This window comes from Phyllobates terribilis, unplaced genomic scaffold (genome assembly GCF_046119375.1).
Source record: "Phyllobates terribilis strain yellow unplaced genomic scaffold, ASM4611937v1 Scaffold_5__5_contigs__length_657084704, whole genome shotgun sequence".
In the NCBI taxonomy this organism is placed as follows: Eukaryota; Metazoa; Chordata; class Amphibia; order Anura; family Dendrobatidae; genus Phyllobates; species Phyllobates terribilis.
This window is the reverse complement of record NW_027362765.1, coordinates 353,424,833-353,444,494: the sequence shown is the minus strand read 5'-3', so window position 1 is coordinate 353,444,494 and position 19,662 is coordinate 353,424,833. Positions and strand designations below refer to the sequence as shown.

General features: G+C 47.3%; 1 protein-coding gene across 1 annotated transcript in view; it reads left to right on the top strand.

Annotated features, from left to right (window-relative positions):
* Window positions 1–390: 390 nt before the first annotated feature.
* The window catches only part of ATRNL1 (attractin like 1), a 1,189,422-nt gene continuing 1,170,150 nt past the window's right edge, over window positions 391–19,662 (top strand). Inside the window, exon 1 of the mRNA XM_073684631.1 lies at window positions 391–2,418. Within this exon, the coding sequence (XP_073540732.1) occupies window positions 2,186–2,418 (233 nt within the window). The 5' untranslated portion in view covers window positions 391–2,185. The remainder of the gene's footprint in view (window positions 2,419–19,662) is intronic.

Below are 19,662 nucleotides of genomic sequence, written 5' to 3'. Positions count from 1 at the left end.
ACTCCCGGTGCTGTTTCAGGTGGTGTCGGTGCTGTACTCCGGGTGGTGTCGGTGCTGTACTCCCGGTGGTGTTCACGGTGGTGTCGGTGCTGTACTCCCGGTGCTGTTCCCGGTGGTGTCGGTGCTGTACTCCCAGTGGTGTTCCAGGTGGTATCAGTGCAGTACTCCCGGTGCTGTTTCCGGTGGTGTCGGTGCTGTACTCCCGGTGGTGTCGGTGCTGTACTCCCGGTGGTGTTCCCGGTGGTGTCGGTGCTGTACTCCCGGTGCTGTTCCCGGTGGTGTCGGTGCTGTACTCCCGGTGGTGTTCCAGGTGGTATCAGTGCAGTACTCCCGGTGGTCGGTGCAGTACCCGGTGATGTCCCCGGCGCTGCTCCGCCTCCTCCTCCCGCGGCCTCTGCACATGCTCCTCGGCTCTTTGTGTCGGGAGGAGGCGGAGGAGGAGGCCGAACCTGCAGCCTCTCAGCCGCTCATCATCCTCCCCGGTACCGGGGCCGCCATCCTCCGGGCCCAGCATCCTCCTCCGCTGTCACCCGGTGCATTTGCCGCTATCACGACACAGACGGGCCGGCGCGGGAGCTTCTGGGAGATCAGGACAGGACCGGAGCCCGCACCGTGTCCTGACATAACCGCAGCCTGTGGAGGATGATATCACGACACAGCCGGAGAACATGGAGGAGCCCGGACACCGACCTCTGCCGCCGGGTCCTGTCATAGCCTATGTCCCGATATAACAGACGCCTGGACACTGTCCCGATATAAGAAGCCTATGAGCAGCCGGTATCCGGAGCTGACAGCCAGGACCTGGATATATGGAGGAAGGCTGCTGACAGTCCTGACATAGAGGAGCCTGTAGGAGGCTGCTGACAGTCCTGACATAGAGGAGCCCTGTAGACTGTCCTGACAGAGGGGCTCTGTAGGAGGCTGCTGACAGTCCTGACATAGAGGAGCCTGTAGGAGGCTGCTGACTGTCCTGACATAGAGGGGCTCTGTAGGAGGCTGCTGACTGTCGTGACATAGAGGGGCCCTGTAGACTGTCCTGACAGAGGGGCCCTGTTGGAGGCTGCTGACTGTCCTGACATAGAGGGGCCCTATAGGAGGCTGCTGACTGTCGTGACATAGAGGGGCTCTGTAGGAGGCTGCTGACTGTGACATAGAGGGGCCCTGTAGGAGGCTGCTGACTGTCCTGACATAGAGGGGCCCTGTAGGAGGCTGCTGACTGTCGAGACATAAAGGGGCCCTGTAGGAGGCTGCTGACTGTCGAGACATAAAGGGGCCCTGTAGGAGGCTGCTGACTGTCCTGACATACAGGGGCCCTGTAGGAGGCTGCTGACTGTCGTGACATAGAGGGGCCCTGTAGGAGGCTGCTGACTGTCCTGACATAAAGGGGCCCTGTAGGAGGCTGCTGACTGTCGTGACATAGAGGGGCCCTGTAGGAGGCTGCTGACTGTCCTGACATAGAGGGGCCCTGTAGGAGGCTGCTGACAGTCGTGATATAGAGGGGCCCTGTAGGAGGCTGCTGACTGTCGTGACATAGAGGGGCCCTGTAGGAGGCTGCTGACTGTCGTGACATAGAGGGGCCCTGTAGGAGGCTGCTGACTGTCCTTACATAGAGGGGCCGTGTAGGAGGCTGCTGACTGTCGTGACATAGAGGAGCCCTGTAGGAGGCTGTATATACCCTGGGTGTCCGGTCCCTGATGCCAGTATACATGGAGCCCAAACCTGCATTCAGTATCCTGACATAACGTGAATCAGCCAGGACACAGCGGGGTCTAGAGAGGAGCCCCCCGGAACCTGTGTACACAAAGCCTCGCCCCACACCGAACCTGCCGCCATGGACAAATGTAGTACAGGACCCCGGTATACCACACCGGCATCGCCGGAACCTGAGTGCCCCATGTGAGGACATAGACGCCATATACACCACATCCCCCGGTGCGTATACCGTATTTGGCCCTGGAGACACCACCTCTGCGGCCGTCGCATACCTGCTCTGATGCCCGATTATAGAACCTGTATATAGGTGCCCGGGCGACACACTGCTGCCCTGTGTACATGCGGCACCCTGACTGCAGGTAGACAGGTGGGCACGGTGCTGGACGGGCACAGCTCTGGTGTTGGCGGAGCGCTCCGGTCATACATGCTCTGGACGTAGGGACGTTGTGCTGCGGTGACTCTTGGACTTGGCATGTTCACTATGCTTCACAGGACCAGCCTACAAGCCGCCATCATGTGCCCAGGCTGCCCGGGGGCATCTCTCCTGAGGTCAGGACTCTTCTATCTGCTGCTGTTTGCTCACAGCTCCCAGGGACGGGCCTGCGATAAGAGTCCGTGCTTCTCCGGACGCTGCGTCAACTCCACCTGCGTGTGTGACCCAGGCTGGGTAGGAGAACAGTGCCACCACTGTCAAGGAAGGTTCAAGTAAGTGCAGCCGCAATATATTACTATTCACCAGGTCCTACGAGGCCAAACCGACCCCAACGATGACCCTGGTCATAGCGAACAGCGACAACCTACATGTAGCGGGGTTATTCATCATCAACAGATCAAACGTTACATCCTGTATATACTCCAGAGCTGCACTCACTATTCTGCTGGTGCCATCACTGTGTATATACATTACATTACTGATCCTGAGTTACCTCCTGTATTATACTCCAGAGCTGCGCTCACTATTCTGCTGGTGCAGTCACTGTGTACATACATTACATTACTGATCCTGAGTTACATCCTGTATTATACTTCAGAGCTGCACTCACTATTCTGCTGGTGCAGTCACTGTGTACATACATTACATTACTGATCCTAAGTTACCTCCTGTTTTATACTCCAGAGCTGCGCTCACTATTCTGCTGGTGCAGTCACTGTGTACATACATTACATTACTGATCCTAAGTTACCTCCTGTTTTATACTCCAGAGCTGCACTCACTATTCTGCTGGTGCCATCACTGTGTATATACATTACATTACTGATCCTGAGTTACCTCCTGTATTATACCCCAGAGCTGCACTCACTATTCTGCTGGTGCAGTCACTGTGTACATACATTACATTACTGATCCTGAGTTACATCCTGTATTATACTCCAGAGCTGCACTCACTATTCTGCTGGTGCAGTCACCGTGTACATACATTACATTACTGATCCTGAGTTACCTCCTGTATTATACCCCAGAGCTGCACTCACTATTCTGCTGGTGCAGTCACTGTGTACATACATTACATTACTGATCCTGAGTTACATCCTGTATTATACTCCAGAGCTGCACTCACTATTCTGCTGGTGCAGTCACTGTGTACATACATTATATTACTGATCCTGAGTTACCTCCTGTATTATACTCCAGAGCTGCACTCACTATTCTGCTGGTGCAGTTACTGTGTACATACATTACATTACTGATCCTGAGTTACATCCTGTATTATACTCCAGAGCAGCACTCACTATTCTGCTGGTGCAGTCACTGTGTACATACATTACATCACTGATCCTGAGTTACATCCTGTATTGTACTCCAGAGCTGCACTCACTATTCTGCTGGTGCAGTCACTGTGTACATACATTACTGATCCTGCGTTACCTCCTGTATTATACTCCAGAGCTGCACTCACTATTCTGCTGGTGCAGTCACTGTGTACATACATTACATTACTGATCCTGAGTTACCTCTTGTATTATACTCCAGAGCTGCACTCACTATTCTGCTGGTGCAGTCACTGTGTACGTACATTACATTACTGATCCTGAGTTACCTCTTGTATTATACTCCAGAGCTGCACTCACTATTCTGCTGGTGCAGTCACTGTGTACATACATTATATTACTGATCCTGAGTTACCTCCTGTATTATACTCCAGAGCTGCACTCACTATTCAGCTCTTGCAGTCACTGTGTACATACATTACATTATTGATCCTGAGTTACATCCTGTATTATACTCCAGAGCTGCACTCACTATTCTGCTGATGCAGTCACTGTGTACATACATTACATTACTGATCCTGAGTTACATCCTGTATTATACTCCAGAGCTGCACTCACTATTCTGCTGGTGCAGTCACTGTGTACACACATTACATTACTGATCCTGAGTTACCTCCTGTATTATACTCCAGAGCTGCACTCACTATTCTGCTGGTGCAGTCACTGTGTACACACATTACATTACTGATCCTGAGTTACCTCCTGTATTATACTCCAGAGCTGCAGTCACTGTGTACATACATTACATTACTGATCCTGAGTTGCATCCTGTATTATACTCCAGAGCTGCACTCACTATTCTGCTGGTGCAGTCACTGTGTACATACATTACATTACTGATCCTGAGTTACCTCCTGTATTATACTCCAGAGCTGCACTCACTATTCTGCTGGTGCAGTTACTGTGTACATACATTACATTACTGATCCTGAGTTACATCCTGTATTATACTCCAGAGCAGCACTCACTATTCTGCTGGTGCAGTCACTGTGTACATACATTACATCACTGATCCTGAGTTACATCCTGTATTGTACTCCAGAGCTGCACTCACTATTCTGCTGGTGCAGTCACTGTGTACATACATTACTGATCCTGCGTTACCTCCTGTATTATACTCCAGAGCTGCACTCACTATTCTGCTGGTGCAGTCACTGTGTACATACATTACATTACTGATCCTGAGTTACCTCTTGTATTATACTCCAGAGCTGCACTCACTATTCTGCTGGTGCAGTCACTGTGTACGTACATTACATTACTGATCCTGAGTTACCTCTTGTATTATACTCCAGAGCTGCACTCACTATTCTGCTGGTGCAGTCACTGTGTACATACATTATATTACTGATCCTGAGTTACCTCCTGTATTATACTCCAGAGCTGCACTCACTATTCAGCTCTTGCAGTCACTGTGTACATACATTACATTATTGATCCTGAGTTACATCCTGTATTATACTCCAGAGCTGCACTCACTATTCTGCTGATGCAGTCACTGTGTACATACATTACATTACTGATCCTGAGTTACATCCTGTATTATACTCCAGAGCTGCACTCACTATTCTGCTGGTGCAGTCACTGTGTACACACATTACATTACTGATCCTGAGTTACCTCCTGTATTATACTCCAGAGCTGCACTCACTATTCTGCTGGTGCAGTCACTGTGTACACACATTACATTACTGATCCTGAGTTACCTCCTGTATTATACTCCAGAGCTGCAGTCACTGTGTACATACATTACATTACTGATCCTGAGTTGCATCCTGTATTATACTCCAGAGCTGCACTCACTATTCTGCTGGTGCAGTCACTGTGTACATACATTACATTACTGATCCTGAGTTACCTCCTGTATTATACTCCAGAGCTGCACTCACTATTCTGCTGGTGCAGTTACTGTGTACATACATTACATTACTGATCCTGAGTTACATCCTGTATTATACTCCAGAGCAGCACTCACTATTCTGCTGGTGCAGTCACTGTGTACATACATTACATCACTGATCCTGAGTTACATCCTGTATTGTACTCCAGAGCTGCACTCACTATTCTGCTGGTGCAGTCACTGTGTACATACATTACATTACTGATCCTGAGTTACATCCTGTATTATACTCCAGAGCTGCACTCACTATTCGGCTGGTGCAATCACTGTGTACATACATTACATTACTGATCCTGAGTTACATCCTGTATTATACTCCAGAGCTGCACTCACTATTCTGCTGGTGGAGTCACTGTGTACATACATTACATTACTGATCCTGAGTTACCTCCTGTATTATACTCCAGAGCTGCACTCACTATTCTGCTGGTGCAGTCACTGTCTACATACATTACTGATCCTGCGTTACCTCCTGTATTATACTCCAGAGCTGCACTCACTATTCTGCTGGTGCAGTCACTGTGTACATACATTACATTACTGATCCTGAGTTACCTCTTGTATTATACTCCAGAGCTGCACTCACTATTCTGCTGGTGCAGTCACTGTGTACGTACATTACATTACTGATCCTGAGTTACCTCTTGTATTATACTCCAGAGCTGCACTCACTATTCTGCTGGTGCACTCACTGTGTACATACATTACATTACTGATCCTGAGTTACATCCTGTATTATACTCCAGAGCTGCACTCACTATTCTGCTGGTGCAGTCACTGTGTACATACATTACATTACTGATCCTGAGTTACATCCTGTATTATACTCCAGAGCTGCACTCACTATTCTGCTGGTGCAGTCACTGTGTACATACATTACATTACTGATCCTGAGTTACCTCCTGTATTATACTCCAGAGCTGCACTCACTATTCTGCTGGTGCAGTCACTGTGTACATACATTACATTACTGATCCTGAGTTACATCCTGTATTATACTCCAGAGCTGCACTCACTATTTTGCTGGTGCAGTCACTGTGTACATACATTACATTACTGATCCTGAGTTACCTCCTGTATTATACTCCAGAGCTGCACTCACTATTCTGCTGGTGCAGTCACTGTGTACATACATTACATTACTGATCCTGAGTTGCATCCTGTATTATACTCCAGAGCTGCACTCACTATTTTGCTGGTGCAGTCACTGTGTACATACATTACATTACTGATCCTGAGTTACCTCCTGTATTATACTCCAGAGCTGCACTCACTATTCTGCTGGTGCAGTCACTGTGTACATACATTACATTACTGATCCTGAGTTACCTCCTGTATTATACTCCAGAGCTGCACTCACTATTCTGCTGGTGCAGTTACTGTGTACATACATTACATTACTGATCCTGAGTTACATCCTGTATTATACTCCAGAGCAGCACTCACTATTCTGCTGGTGCAGTCACTGTGTACATACATTACATCACTGATCCTGAGTTACATCCTGTATTGTACTCCAGAGCTGCACTCACTATTCTGCTGGTGCAGTCACTGTGTACATACATTACATTACTGATCCTGAGTTACCTCCTGTATTATACTCCAGAGCTGCACTCACTATTCTGCTGGTGCAATCACTGTGTACATACATTATATTACTGATCCTGAGTTACCTCCTGTACTATACTCCAGAGCTGCACTCACTATTCTACTGGTGCAGTCTCTGTGTACATACATTACATTACTGATCCTGAGTTACATCCTGTATTATACTCCAGAGCTGCACTCACTATTCTGCTGGTGCAGTCACTGTGTACATACATTACATTACTGATCCTGAGTTACCTCCTGTATTATACTCCAGAGCTGCACTCACTATTCTGCTGGTGCAGTCACTGTGTACATACATTACATTACTGATCCTGAGTTACATCCTGTATTATACTCCAGAGCTGCACTCACTATTTTGCTGGTGCAGTCACTGTGTACATACATTACATTACTGATCCTGAGTTACCTCCTGTATTATACTCCAGAGCTGCACTCACTATTCTGCTGGTGCAGTTACTGTGTACATACATTACATTACTGATCCTGAGTTACCTCCTGTATTATACTCCAGAGCTGCACTCACTATTCTGCTGGTGCAGTCACTGTGTACATACATTACTGATCCTGCGTTACCTCCTGTATTATACTCCAGAGCTGCACTCACTATTCTGCTGGTGCAGTCACTGTGTACATACATTACATTACTGATCCTGAGTTACCTCTTGTATTATACTCCAGAGCTGCACTCACTATTCTGCTGGTGCAGTCACTGTGTACATACATTACATTACTGATCCTGAGTTACCTCTTGTATTATACTCCAGAGCTGCACTCACTATTCTGCTGGTGCACTCACTGTGTACATACATTACATCACTGATCCTGAGTTACATCCTGTATTATACTCCAGAGCTGCACTCACTATTCTGCTGGTGCAGTCACTGTGTACATACATTACATTACTGATCCTGAGTTACATCCTGTATTATACTCCAGAGCTGCACTCACTATTCTGCTGGTGCAGTCACTGTGTACATACATTACATTACTGATCCTGAGTTACATCCTGTATTATACTCCAGAGCTGCACTCACTATTCTGCTGGTGCAGTCACTGTGTACATACATTACATTACTGATCCTGAGTTACCTCCTGTATTATACTCCAGAGCTGCACTCACTATTCTGCTGGTGCAGTCACTGTGTACATACATTACATTACTGATCCTGAGTTACATCCTGTATTATACTCCAGAGCTGCACTCACTATTTTGCTGGTGCAGTCACTGTGTACATACATTACATTACTGATCCTGAGTTACCTCCTGTATTATACTCCAGAGCTGCATTCACTATTCTGCTGGTGCAGTTACTGTGTACATACATTACATTACTGATCCTGAGTTACCTCCTGTATTATACTCCAGAGCTGCACTCACTATTCTGCTGGTGCAGTCACTGTGTACATACATTACTGATCCTGCGTTACCTCCTGTATTATACTCCAGAGCTGCACTCACTATTCTGCTGGTGCAGTCACTGTGTACATACATTACATTACTGATCCTGAGTTACATCCTGTATTATACTCCAGAGCTGCACTCACTATTCTGCTGGTGCAGTCACTGTGTACATACATTACATTACTGATCCTGAGTTACATCCTGTATTATACTCCAGAGCTGCACTCCCTATTCTGCTGGTGCAGTCACTGTGTACATACATTACATTACTGATCCTGAGTTACCTCTTGTATTATACTCCAGAGCTGCACTCACTATTCTGCTGGTGCACTCACTGTGTACATACATTACATTACTGATCCTGAGTTACATCCTGTATTATACTCCAGAGCTGCACTCACTATTCTGCTGGTGCACTCACTGTGTACATACATTACATTACTGATCCTGAGTTACATCCTGCATTATACTCCAGAGCTGCACTCACTATTCTGCTGGTGCAGTCTCTGTGTACATGCATTACATTACTGATCCTGAGTTACATCCTGTATTATACCCCAGAGCTGCACTCACTATTCTGCTGGTGGAGTCACTGTGTACATACATTACATTACTGATCCTGAGTTACCTCCTGTATTATACTCCAGAGCTGCACTCACTATTCTGCTGGTACAGTCACTGTGTACATACATTACATTACTGATCCTGAGTTACATCCTGTATTATACTCCAGAGCTGCACTCACTATTCTGCTGGTGCAGTCACTGTGTACATACATTACATTACTAATCCTGAGTTACATCCTGTATTATACTCCAGAGCTGCACTCACTATTCTGCTGGTGCAGTCACTGTGTATATACATTACATTACTGATCCTGAGTTACATCCTGTATTATACTCCAGAGCTGCACTCACTATTCTGCTGGTGCAGTCACTGTGTACATACATTACATTATTGATCCTGAGTTACATCCTGTATTATACTCCAGAGCTGCACTCACTATTCTGCTGGTGCAGTCACTGTGTACATACATTACATTACTGATCCTGAGTTACATCCTGTATTATACTCCAGAGCTGCACACACTATTCTGTTGGTGCAGTCACTGTGTACATACATTACATTACTGATCCTGAGTTACATCCTGTATTATACCCCAGAGCTGCACTCACTATTCTGCTGGTGCAGTCACTGTGTACATACATTACATTACTGATCCTGAGTTACCTCCTGTATTATACTCCAGAGCTGCACTCACTATTCTGCTGGTGCAGTCACTGTGTACATACATTACATTACTGATCCTGAGTTACATCCTGTATTACACTCCAGAGCTGCACTCACTATTCTGCTGGTGCAGTCACTGTGTACATACATTACATTAGTGATCCTGAGTTACATCCTGTATTATACCCCAGAGCTGCACTCACTATTCTGCTGGTGCAGTCACTGTGTACATACATTACATTACTGATCCTGAGTTACATCCTGTATTATACTCCAGAGCTGCACTCACTATTCTGCTGGTGCAGTCACTGTGTACATACATTACATTACTGATCCTGAGTTATATCCTGTATTATACTCCAGAGCTGCACTCACTATTCTGCTGGGGCAGTCACTGTGTACATACACTACATTACTGATCCTGAGTTACATCCTGTATTATACTCCAGAGCTGCACTCACTATTCTGCTGGTGCAGTCACTGTGTACATACATTACATTACTGATCCTGAGTTACCTCCTGTATTATACTCCAGAGCTGCACTCACTATTCTGCTGGTGCAGTCACTGTGTACATACATTACATTACTGATCCTGAAGTGTGAGTGAACCCTAAATTTAATTTCAGGATTGGTTACAGATTGCATGGACCGTAGACTTCAATAGACTGGAGACGTTCATAGACTTCTATAGGAGAGTTTTGGGCTTGGTCTATGATCTGTGCAGAGGTCACTGTGCAGGGAGGGGGTGAGCTGTGACTTCACTTGTGAATGGTGCATTCTTTGTTATCTATGCACAGATGACATGTGGCCTGTCTGTGATGATAATGAAACAACTGCGGAGAACTTATCTCCACAGAACAGAAAATATCAGACTTTTATGAGAATTTGTTTTAAATATAGTCAAATGTACAATTACAAATCTATCTATTATCTATACATATATCTATCTAGTATCTATTATCTATCATCCATCTATTCTCTGTTATCTATCATCTATCTATTATCTATCATCTATTATCTATCTATTATCTATCTATCATCTATCTATCTATTATCTATCTATCATCTATCATCTATCTATCATCTATCTATCATCTATCATCTATCTATTATCTATCTATCATCTATCTATCATCTATCTATCATCTATCTATTATCTATCTATTATCTATCTATTATCTATCTATCATCTCTCTATTATCTATCATCTCTCTATTATCTATCATCTATCTATTATCTATATATCTATCTATTCTCTATGATCTATATATCTATTATCTTTCTATTATCTATCAGGAAACTTTCCCTTTAAAGTGTACGACAACGCACCTGATACATTGCAACTACCGGAACTCTCTCCTGACAGATGGCCTGCACTCCCTGAAGGTGGATGAGCAATACTCAATACATGATTAGTGATGCTAAAAGACCCCCCATAGACCCCCGGTGCAGCATCAGCACTGAATATAATCCCCGAGTTCGGTATAAATTGTGGATACATCTTGTGATTGTCACTGTGGCCTCCCACAATCCTCTGCTTTGCGGTTCTCACCTATGTGTGAAGCACATCCTGGAGTCCTGGTGGTATATCACAGGAGGATTGTCTGGTCTGGAAACAATTGTAACAAAGCCTCAGCTGTGAGAAGTAAATCTCCCTAAAGTCTATCAGAAAGCTACTGAACTACCGTACTTAGTGATCAGGGGCAGTGATGTAGGTTCTGTAATGCAGTGTTCTGATGTCGGACCCCCATTGCTTGTGAGTGATTTACATTTTAGTTTTGATTTTTATAAAAAATATTTTAGTAAATGTTTTGTAAAACCTCAGGGGATCCTGGGGGACTCAACTTTTGCACCTCGACTTCATTAGGCCAGAAACGATAAAAGCTTCAGGTATCGGGGGTAGAAGTGGCGCTTATTGCTGATAAATGTTACACTTTGTGTTCCCTATTTTCTGGCTTATTCATAGGTGTAAATAAATTGATAGACAGCTCCCTGATCCTTACACACCCGTGCTGAGGTTCTTCTCTGCTTTCAAACCCATCCGATGGTCGTCCTGAGGTTGTCCTTCACTTTCTCACCCATCGTGTGGTCATTGTCACGGGGATACTCCGGCAGAGAGGAGCCAGAAGACCGCCGTGTCTGGTTTCACAAACTCCTTCACTGGTTAGAAGTACATCACTATCTTATTAAACAGTGCAGTTTTTTTCTTTGCTGGCAGTGCAAGGGTTAATCTGTTCAGTTAAAGCTCCTGAAGCTCTCTATCCTGAATTGTCTCAGCTGTTCAGTGTTGGCCACTCCCCTCTGCAATATTTTCTCACCTCTCACTTAGGGATTGCCAGTGTTAGTTCTTACTGCCTGGTTCTGGAGTTGGAGGTGTAGTTTGTGTTAGTTTTTACTGCCTGGTTCTGAATTTGGAGGTGTAGTTCGTGATTGGAGTTTGGGTTTTGGAGATATGTCAAGAGATTGTTGCTTGGAGTTTTGTCTGTGCGCACATCCTCATCCTCTCCTATTTTGTTTCTCCTTCCTTTAAGTCCCATGTGTCCCACTGTGTTGTTTGGTGTATTTTGTATGGTTGGTATTTTCATTTATCCATAACCATCTTCCCAGTTTTGTCTGGTTAGTGTATTCCTATACTCTTCCGCTTCCCACTACCCTTGGTGGGGGAGGGGACAGATAAGGGTTGATATAGGAGCATAGCAGAACATGTGAACCCGGCGTCTTCACCTTCAGGAGTAATCCGGGGGACAGGGATAGACAAGGGCGCCTCTAGTTCTAGGGACCTGGTTAGCGCTCATAGTCCTAACACCAACGTGACATTAACACTGGCTCATACCATTTTTGATCCATTATGGATCTGGTGGCTGCTCTGGTCTGGAGGTGGCAGACTCATGCACCGCTGTTTTGCAGCACCCTAACACCTCAGGTTTAGGGCCCAAGGTTCTCAAGCAACCCCTGGTGGAGCCCAAGATTGCTCTACCGGACAGGTTTTGTGGGGAGTGGGGGGGGGCATGAGACAAGTTTGTTGTTTTCAGGAAGGCTTGTAAACTCTATTTTGGATTACGTCCTCACTCCTCAGCTACCGAGGAGCAATGGGTGGGGATCATAATTTCGCGCCTTAAGGGTGACCCCAAGACTGGGCATTTTCTCTCCCATCTGACTCTGTCGCTTTGGTCTGTTGAGGAATTTTTTCAGGCTCTGGGTCTTATATACGATGACCCCGACCTCTTCTCTCTGGCCGAATCTACACTACGTCATCTTTCCGTAGGGGGTCCACGGATACTAAGTGGAATGACCCTGCGCTCCGTAGTCTGTTCTGTAAGGGGTTTTCTGTGAAGGTAAAGGAAGCCTCAGCTCTGCATGGGACACCGGTTTCTCTGGAGGCGGCCATGTCTCTGGCTATCCTTGTGGACCGCCACCTTCGTCAGACACATTGAGACACTCCAACTTTCAGGGCGCCTGGGGTCAAGGGAACCTAGGGCTCAGTCACCCGAGGAACCCATACAGTTGGGGGGGACGACTCGTTTTATCGGTCCTCCTGTAGTTCGGCATAAAGGGGGAGTATGCTTTTTCTGTGGTGGGAAGGGTCTTTTTGTGGGTACTTTGTCTTTCCATACCAAACCACAATCAGCCTCTGGAAAACTAAGGAGCCCGGGTTGCAGGGAGGTTAGCAACCCGGGTGTACATATTTCCTCTGTGGACAGGTCACAATTTTTTTTTACCAGCCGAGATCCATTTTGGCAGAAGTGAGTTTTTTTTCCAGCGTTTCTGAACAGTGGAGCGGGGTTTAATCTGATTGACACCTGGTTTGTCCAAGACCAGGGTCTCCAGCCACATAAACTATCCAGACCTATACCCATAATCACCATTGATTCTGCATCCTTGAGCCAGGGGTATCTTACTCCGGTCGTCCGAGGGATGCATCTGCAGGTAGGAGCCATGCACTCTGAATTAATCGATTGTTATGTACTATAGGGCTTACTCGGAGTACCATGGCTTATGCTGCATAATCCCGTAGTGGACTGGCAGACTCGAGAGGTGCTAATGTGGAGCGAGTATTGTCAAGGACATGGCTTGGGCACCCGGCTAGCCAGGGTGCATACCCAATTTCTGCTGGAATACCTGTCTGATTTAGGGGATGTGTTTTCAGATCAGGGGAGTCAAGAACGTCCTCCACATCGTCCTTATGACTGCGCCATTAATCTCGTTCCTGGGGCCAAGCTGCCTAAGAGCTGACTTTATAATATCATGAAGGACTATATCGCAGAGTGTCTGGCAAAGGGGCATATCAGACCTTCATCATCTCCCGTTGCTGCAGGGTTTTTCCTTAAGAAAAAAGATGGAGGTTACGGCCCTGTCTAGATTTCCGCGAATTTAATCGGATCACGGTCTGGGATCCTTACCCGCCCCCTCTCATTCTGGATATCTTTCATCAGATTGTGGGAGCCACATTGTTTTCTAAACTAGATCTCAGGGGGGCTTATAATGTCATTCGTGTAAAGGAGGGGGATGAGTGGAAAACAGCCTTTAATACACCTGAGGGTCACTGTGAAAACCTTGTGATGCCTTTTGGGTTGACTAATGCTCCCACCATCTTTCAGCACTTTGTTAATGACATTTTAAGTCACCTTGCAGGCGGGTTTGTTGTGATCTATCTTGATGGAATATTAATTTATTCGCCTATATAGTGTATCCCAGTTAATCATGTGCTCTCCCCACCCCCTGCTCCCAGTTCATCAGTATCTTTCCCCACCCACCACTCCCAGTTCATCATTAGCTCTCCCCACCCCCCACTCCCAGTTCCTCATAAGCTCTCCCCACCCCCCACTCCCAGTTCCTCATAAGCTCTCCCCACCCACCACTCCCAGTTCCTCATAAGCTCTCCCCACCCACCACTCCCAGTTCCTCATAAGCTCTCCCCACCCACCACTCCCAGTTCCTCATAAGCTCTCCCCACCCCCAATTCATCATGTGCTCTCCCACCCCCCACTCCCAGTTCATCATTAGCTCTCCCCACCCCCCACTCCCAGTTCATCATTAGCTCTCCCCACCCCCCACTCCCAGTTCATCATTAGCTCTCCCCACCCCCCACTCCCAGTTCATCATTAGCTCTCCCCACCCACCACTCCCAGTTCCTCATTAGCTCTCCCCACCCACCACTCCCAGTTCCTCATTAGCTCTCCCCACCCACCACTCCCAGTTCCTCATTAGCTCTCCCCACCCACCACTCCCAGTTCCTCATTAGCTCTCCCCACCCACCACTCCCAGTTCCTCATAAGCTCTCCCCACCCACCACTCCCAGTTCCTCATAAGCTCTCCCCACCCACCACTCCCAGTTCCTCATAAGCTCTCCTCACCTCCAATTCATCATGTGCTCTCCCACCCACCACTCCCAGTTCCTCATAAGCTCTCCCCACCCACCACTCCCAGTTCCTCATAAGCTCTCCCCACCCACCACTCCCAGTTCCTCATAAGCTCTCCTCACCCCCAATTCATCATGTGCTCTCCCACCCCCCACTCAAAGTTCATCATTAGCTCTCCCACCCCCCACTCCCAGTTCATCATTAGCTCTCCCCACTCCCAGCTCATCATTAGCTCTCCCCATCCCCACTCCCAGTTCATCCTTAGCTCTCCCCACCCCCCACTCCCAGTTCATCCTTAGCTCTCCCCACCCCCCACTCCCAGTTCATCCTTAGCTCTCCCCACCCCCCACTCCCAGTTCATCCTTAGCTCTCCCCACCCCCACTCCCAGTTCATCATTAGCTCTCCCCACCCACCACTCCCAGTTCATCATTAGCTCTCCCCACCCACCACTCCCAGTTCATCATTAGCTCTCCCACCCCCCACTCCCAGTTCATCATTAGCTCTCCCACCCCCCACTCCCAGTTCATTAGCTCTCCCCACCCGCACTCCCAGTTCATCATTAGCTCTCCCCACCCCCACTCCCAGTTCACCATTAGCTCTCCCCACCCCCCACTCCCAGTTCACCATTAGCTCTCCCCACACACCACTCCAAGTTCATCATTAGCTCTTCCCACCCCCCACTCCCAGTTCATCATTAGCTCTCCCCACCCCCCACTCCCAGTTCATCATTAGCTCTCCCCACCCCCCACTCCCAGTTCATCATTAGCTCTCCCCACCCACCACTCCCAGTTCACCATTAGCTCTCCCCACTCCCAGTTCATCATTAGCTCTCCCCACTCCCAGTTCATCATTAGCTCTCCCCACCCCCCCACTCCCAGTTCATCATTAGCTCTCCCCACCCCCCCACTCCCAGTTCATCATTAGCTCTCCCCACCCCCCACTCCCAGTTCATCATTAGCTCTCACCACCCCCCACTCCCAGTTCACCATTAGCTCTCCCCACTCCCAGTTCATCATTAGCTCTCCCCACTCCCAGTTCATCATTAGCTCTCCCCACTCCCAGTTCATCATTAGCTCTCCCCACCCCCCCACTCCCAGTTCATCATTAGCTCTCCCCACCCCCCCACTCCCAGTTCATCATTAGCTCTCCCCACCCCCCACTCCCAGTTCATCATTAGCTCTCACCACCCCCAGTTCATCATTAGTTCTCCCCACCCCCAGTTCACCATTAGCTCTCCCCACTCCCAGTTCATCATTAGCTCTCCCCACTCCCAGTTCATCATTAGCTCTCCCCACCCCCCACTCCCAGTTCATCATTAGCTCTCTCCACCCCCCCACTCCCTGTTCATCATTAGCTCTCCCCACCCCCCACTCCCAGTTCATCATTAGCTCTCCCCACCCCCAGTTCACCATTAGCTCTCCCCACTCCCAGTTCATCATTAGCTCTCCCCACCCCCCCACTCCCTGTTCATCATTAGCTCTCCCCACCACCCACTCCCAGTTCATCATGTGCCGTCCCCCAAGACCATTTAATACTATTAAAAAAAATAAAGTTTTCGTACTTACCCTTTTACACGATCCCTGCAGCTCCACTTCTGGACTGGCAGCACCCTTGATGCCAGCGAGTACCCACGACGTCATTGCATACACGCAGTCTCCACCGTGTCACTGAAGGAGAGGAGAGGCTACCTTGGAGCTGCCGGGCTGTTCAGTTTTGACGGCTGTGCAGCTCCAAGGCTTCCTGTGCAGATGAGACATACGCTGACAACGGCGGCGGCACTCAGGCACACGATACCCCGGGGCCCGGTGAGCAGAAGCACTCACCGGGCCCCGTACAGCAGTAAGGGCAGTAATGTCCTGATGGCGGCCCTGGGTACATGTCAGGCACGTCCTACAGATACTTAGACAATAAATTATTTGTCAAACCAGAGAAATGTATGTTCTCGGTTCAGATCCCTTTTCTGGGTTATTACTTATCGTCCACCAGTTTTTGCATGGATCCGGCGAAAGTCCGGGCGGTACTGGACTGGGATCGTCCTGAGGACTTAAAGGCTTTACAAAAGTTTTTAGGTTTCACCAATTACTACCATAAGTTCATCAAAAAACGTTTTTGTTAGTGACCAAACCTCTGACAGATATGACCAGGAAAGGGACGGACTTTTCTAAATGGTCCAGTCCGACCAGTGAGGCATTCAATACCTTAAAGAAATGTTTTGCACCTGCGACAATTCTCATGCAGCCTGAAGTCACTCAGCCATTCATTGTAGAAGTTGACGCGTCTGAAGTGGGGGGTGGGGGCTGTGTTGTCGCAGGGTGTATACCCTAGTAAATGGCGTCCATCTGCATACTTTTAAAAGAAACTGAGAAAAACTATGACATTGGTAATAGGGAACTCTTGGCAATAAAGTGGCCTTTTGTGGAGTGGCGACATTTTATGGAGGGGGCAGTTCATCCGGTCACGGTAATCACGATCATAAAAATCTGGTATATTTGGAATCTGCTAAGCGTCTGATGCCTAGACAGGCAAGGTGGTCTTTGTTCTTCACCAGATTCACTTTCTTTGTGACCTATAAGAATAGTAAGGCGGATGTCTATCTCGTTTTCCTGGGGGGTGGAGATAATTGTGAACCGGTTCCTATACTACAGAAAGGGGTCATTATTGCTTCTATAGGTTCTGATCTTGAGCAGGAGATTCTAGAGGCTCAGGAGGACGCCCCGGCTGCCTGTCCATTGGGTAAACTGTTCGTTCCTGTGAATCTAAACTTTTTAAGTGAACATCATGATTCATACTTAGCCGGACATCCTGGAAGTAAAGCCGCCATAGATCTTACCCGGAGATTTTGCTGGTCTGGGGTGCACCAGGATGTTCGGGAGTCTGTCGCTGGCCTGTAGTGTTTGTGCACGTTCTAAGACCCCTTATACTCCTCCGTCTGGGTCTCTCCAACCATTGGCGATTCCCAGTAGACCTTGGACTTATTTTTCGGTAGATTTCATCACTGATCTACCCGTATCTGCAGGTAATACAGTTATTTTGGTGGTGGTGGACAGATTCAGTAAGATGTCACATTTCACTTCGCTATCTGCTTTACCCAACGCCAAGACCTTGACGCAGATTTTTATCAAACAAATCATGAAATCACATGGGGTTCCTACTGATATGGTTACTGACCGGGGGTGCAATTTATTGTCAAATTTTGTAAAGCATTTTGCGCTCGGTTGGGGATCCATCTGTCATTTTCCTTAGCTTTTCATCCACACTCTTAATGGGCAAAGTGAACGTGTAAACCACAATCTTGAGACTTATCTTATAAGTAGACTTATTTTATTCTTAGACTTATAAGTGTGTGGCTGATCGGAGACGTGTAAGTCCGGACCTCTGTGTTAATCTAATCTTTTTATTTTATATAGCGCTAACATATTCTGCAGCGCTTTACAATTCAGACAATTTACAAACATTATTGGCACTGTCCCCATTGGGGCTCACAATCTACATTCACTATCAGTATGTCTTTGGAGTGTTGTCTTTGGTGTGTTGGTGATGATTTGATGTGGTTATCCTCGAGGAACATTAAGTTGAAGGTTCCTTTTTGGAAATTGGGACCCAGTTTCACCCTATAAGAATGGGGCCGTCTACAATCCCGTAGCATTCTGCCACCAACTTTTAGGATTCATAATGTGCTTCACCGATCTCTACAACAAAAATACATTGCTTCCTCTGAACCATCACCACCACTGCTTCCATCTCTGGTCATTGTTGATGGGAATTTGGAATTTCAGATTCCTAAGATTATCGATTCTCACTTGGTTCGTTGATCTCTTCAGTTTCTGGTACACTGGAAGGGTTACGGTCCTGAACAGAGAATGTGGCTACCATCATCTGACGTCCATGCGGTTAGGTTGGTCCGGTCTTTTCACGTGATACATCCTGATAAACCCGGACCTGAGGTTCCGGAGATCCCTCTTAGAAGAGCGGTACAGTCACTGGGATACTGCGACACAGAGGGTCCAGAAGACCGCGATGTCTGGTTTTACAAACTCCTGCACTGGTTAAAAGTAATTCACCATCCTATTAAACAGTGCCGTGTTTTCCTTGCTAGCAGGGAAGGGGTTAATCTGTTCATTTGAAGCTCTTGGAGCTTTCCTATCTGGATTGGCTCAGCTGTTCAGTGTTGGCCACTCCTTTCTGCTATATATGCTACCTCTGGCACCTAAGGATTGCCAGTGTAGTTCTTTCTGCCTGGTTCTGGAGTTGGAACTGTAGTTCGTGGTTGGAGTTGGCATTTTGGAGATTTGTTCATAAGACTGTTGCTTGGCGTTTTCGTGCGCACATCCTAATCCTCTCTTATTTGGTTTCTTCTTCCTCTAACTCCCCTGTGACCCACTCTGTTGTTTGGTGTGTGAATTTTGAATAGTTGATATTTTCATTTATCTCTGTCAGTCTTCCCTTGTTTGTCTTGTTAGTGTATTCCTATACACTTCAGTTTCCCACTACCTTGGGTGGGGGAGGGGACAGATCAGGGTTTATATAGGAGCATAGCAAGGCACGTGAACATGGCGTCTCCACCTTCAGGAGTAATCTGAGGGACAGGGATAGACTAGGGCGCCTCTTGTTCTAGGGACATTGTTAGCGCCCATAATACCAAGACTATCATGACAGTCATCCTCTGCTTTCTCA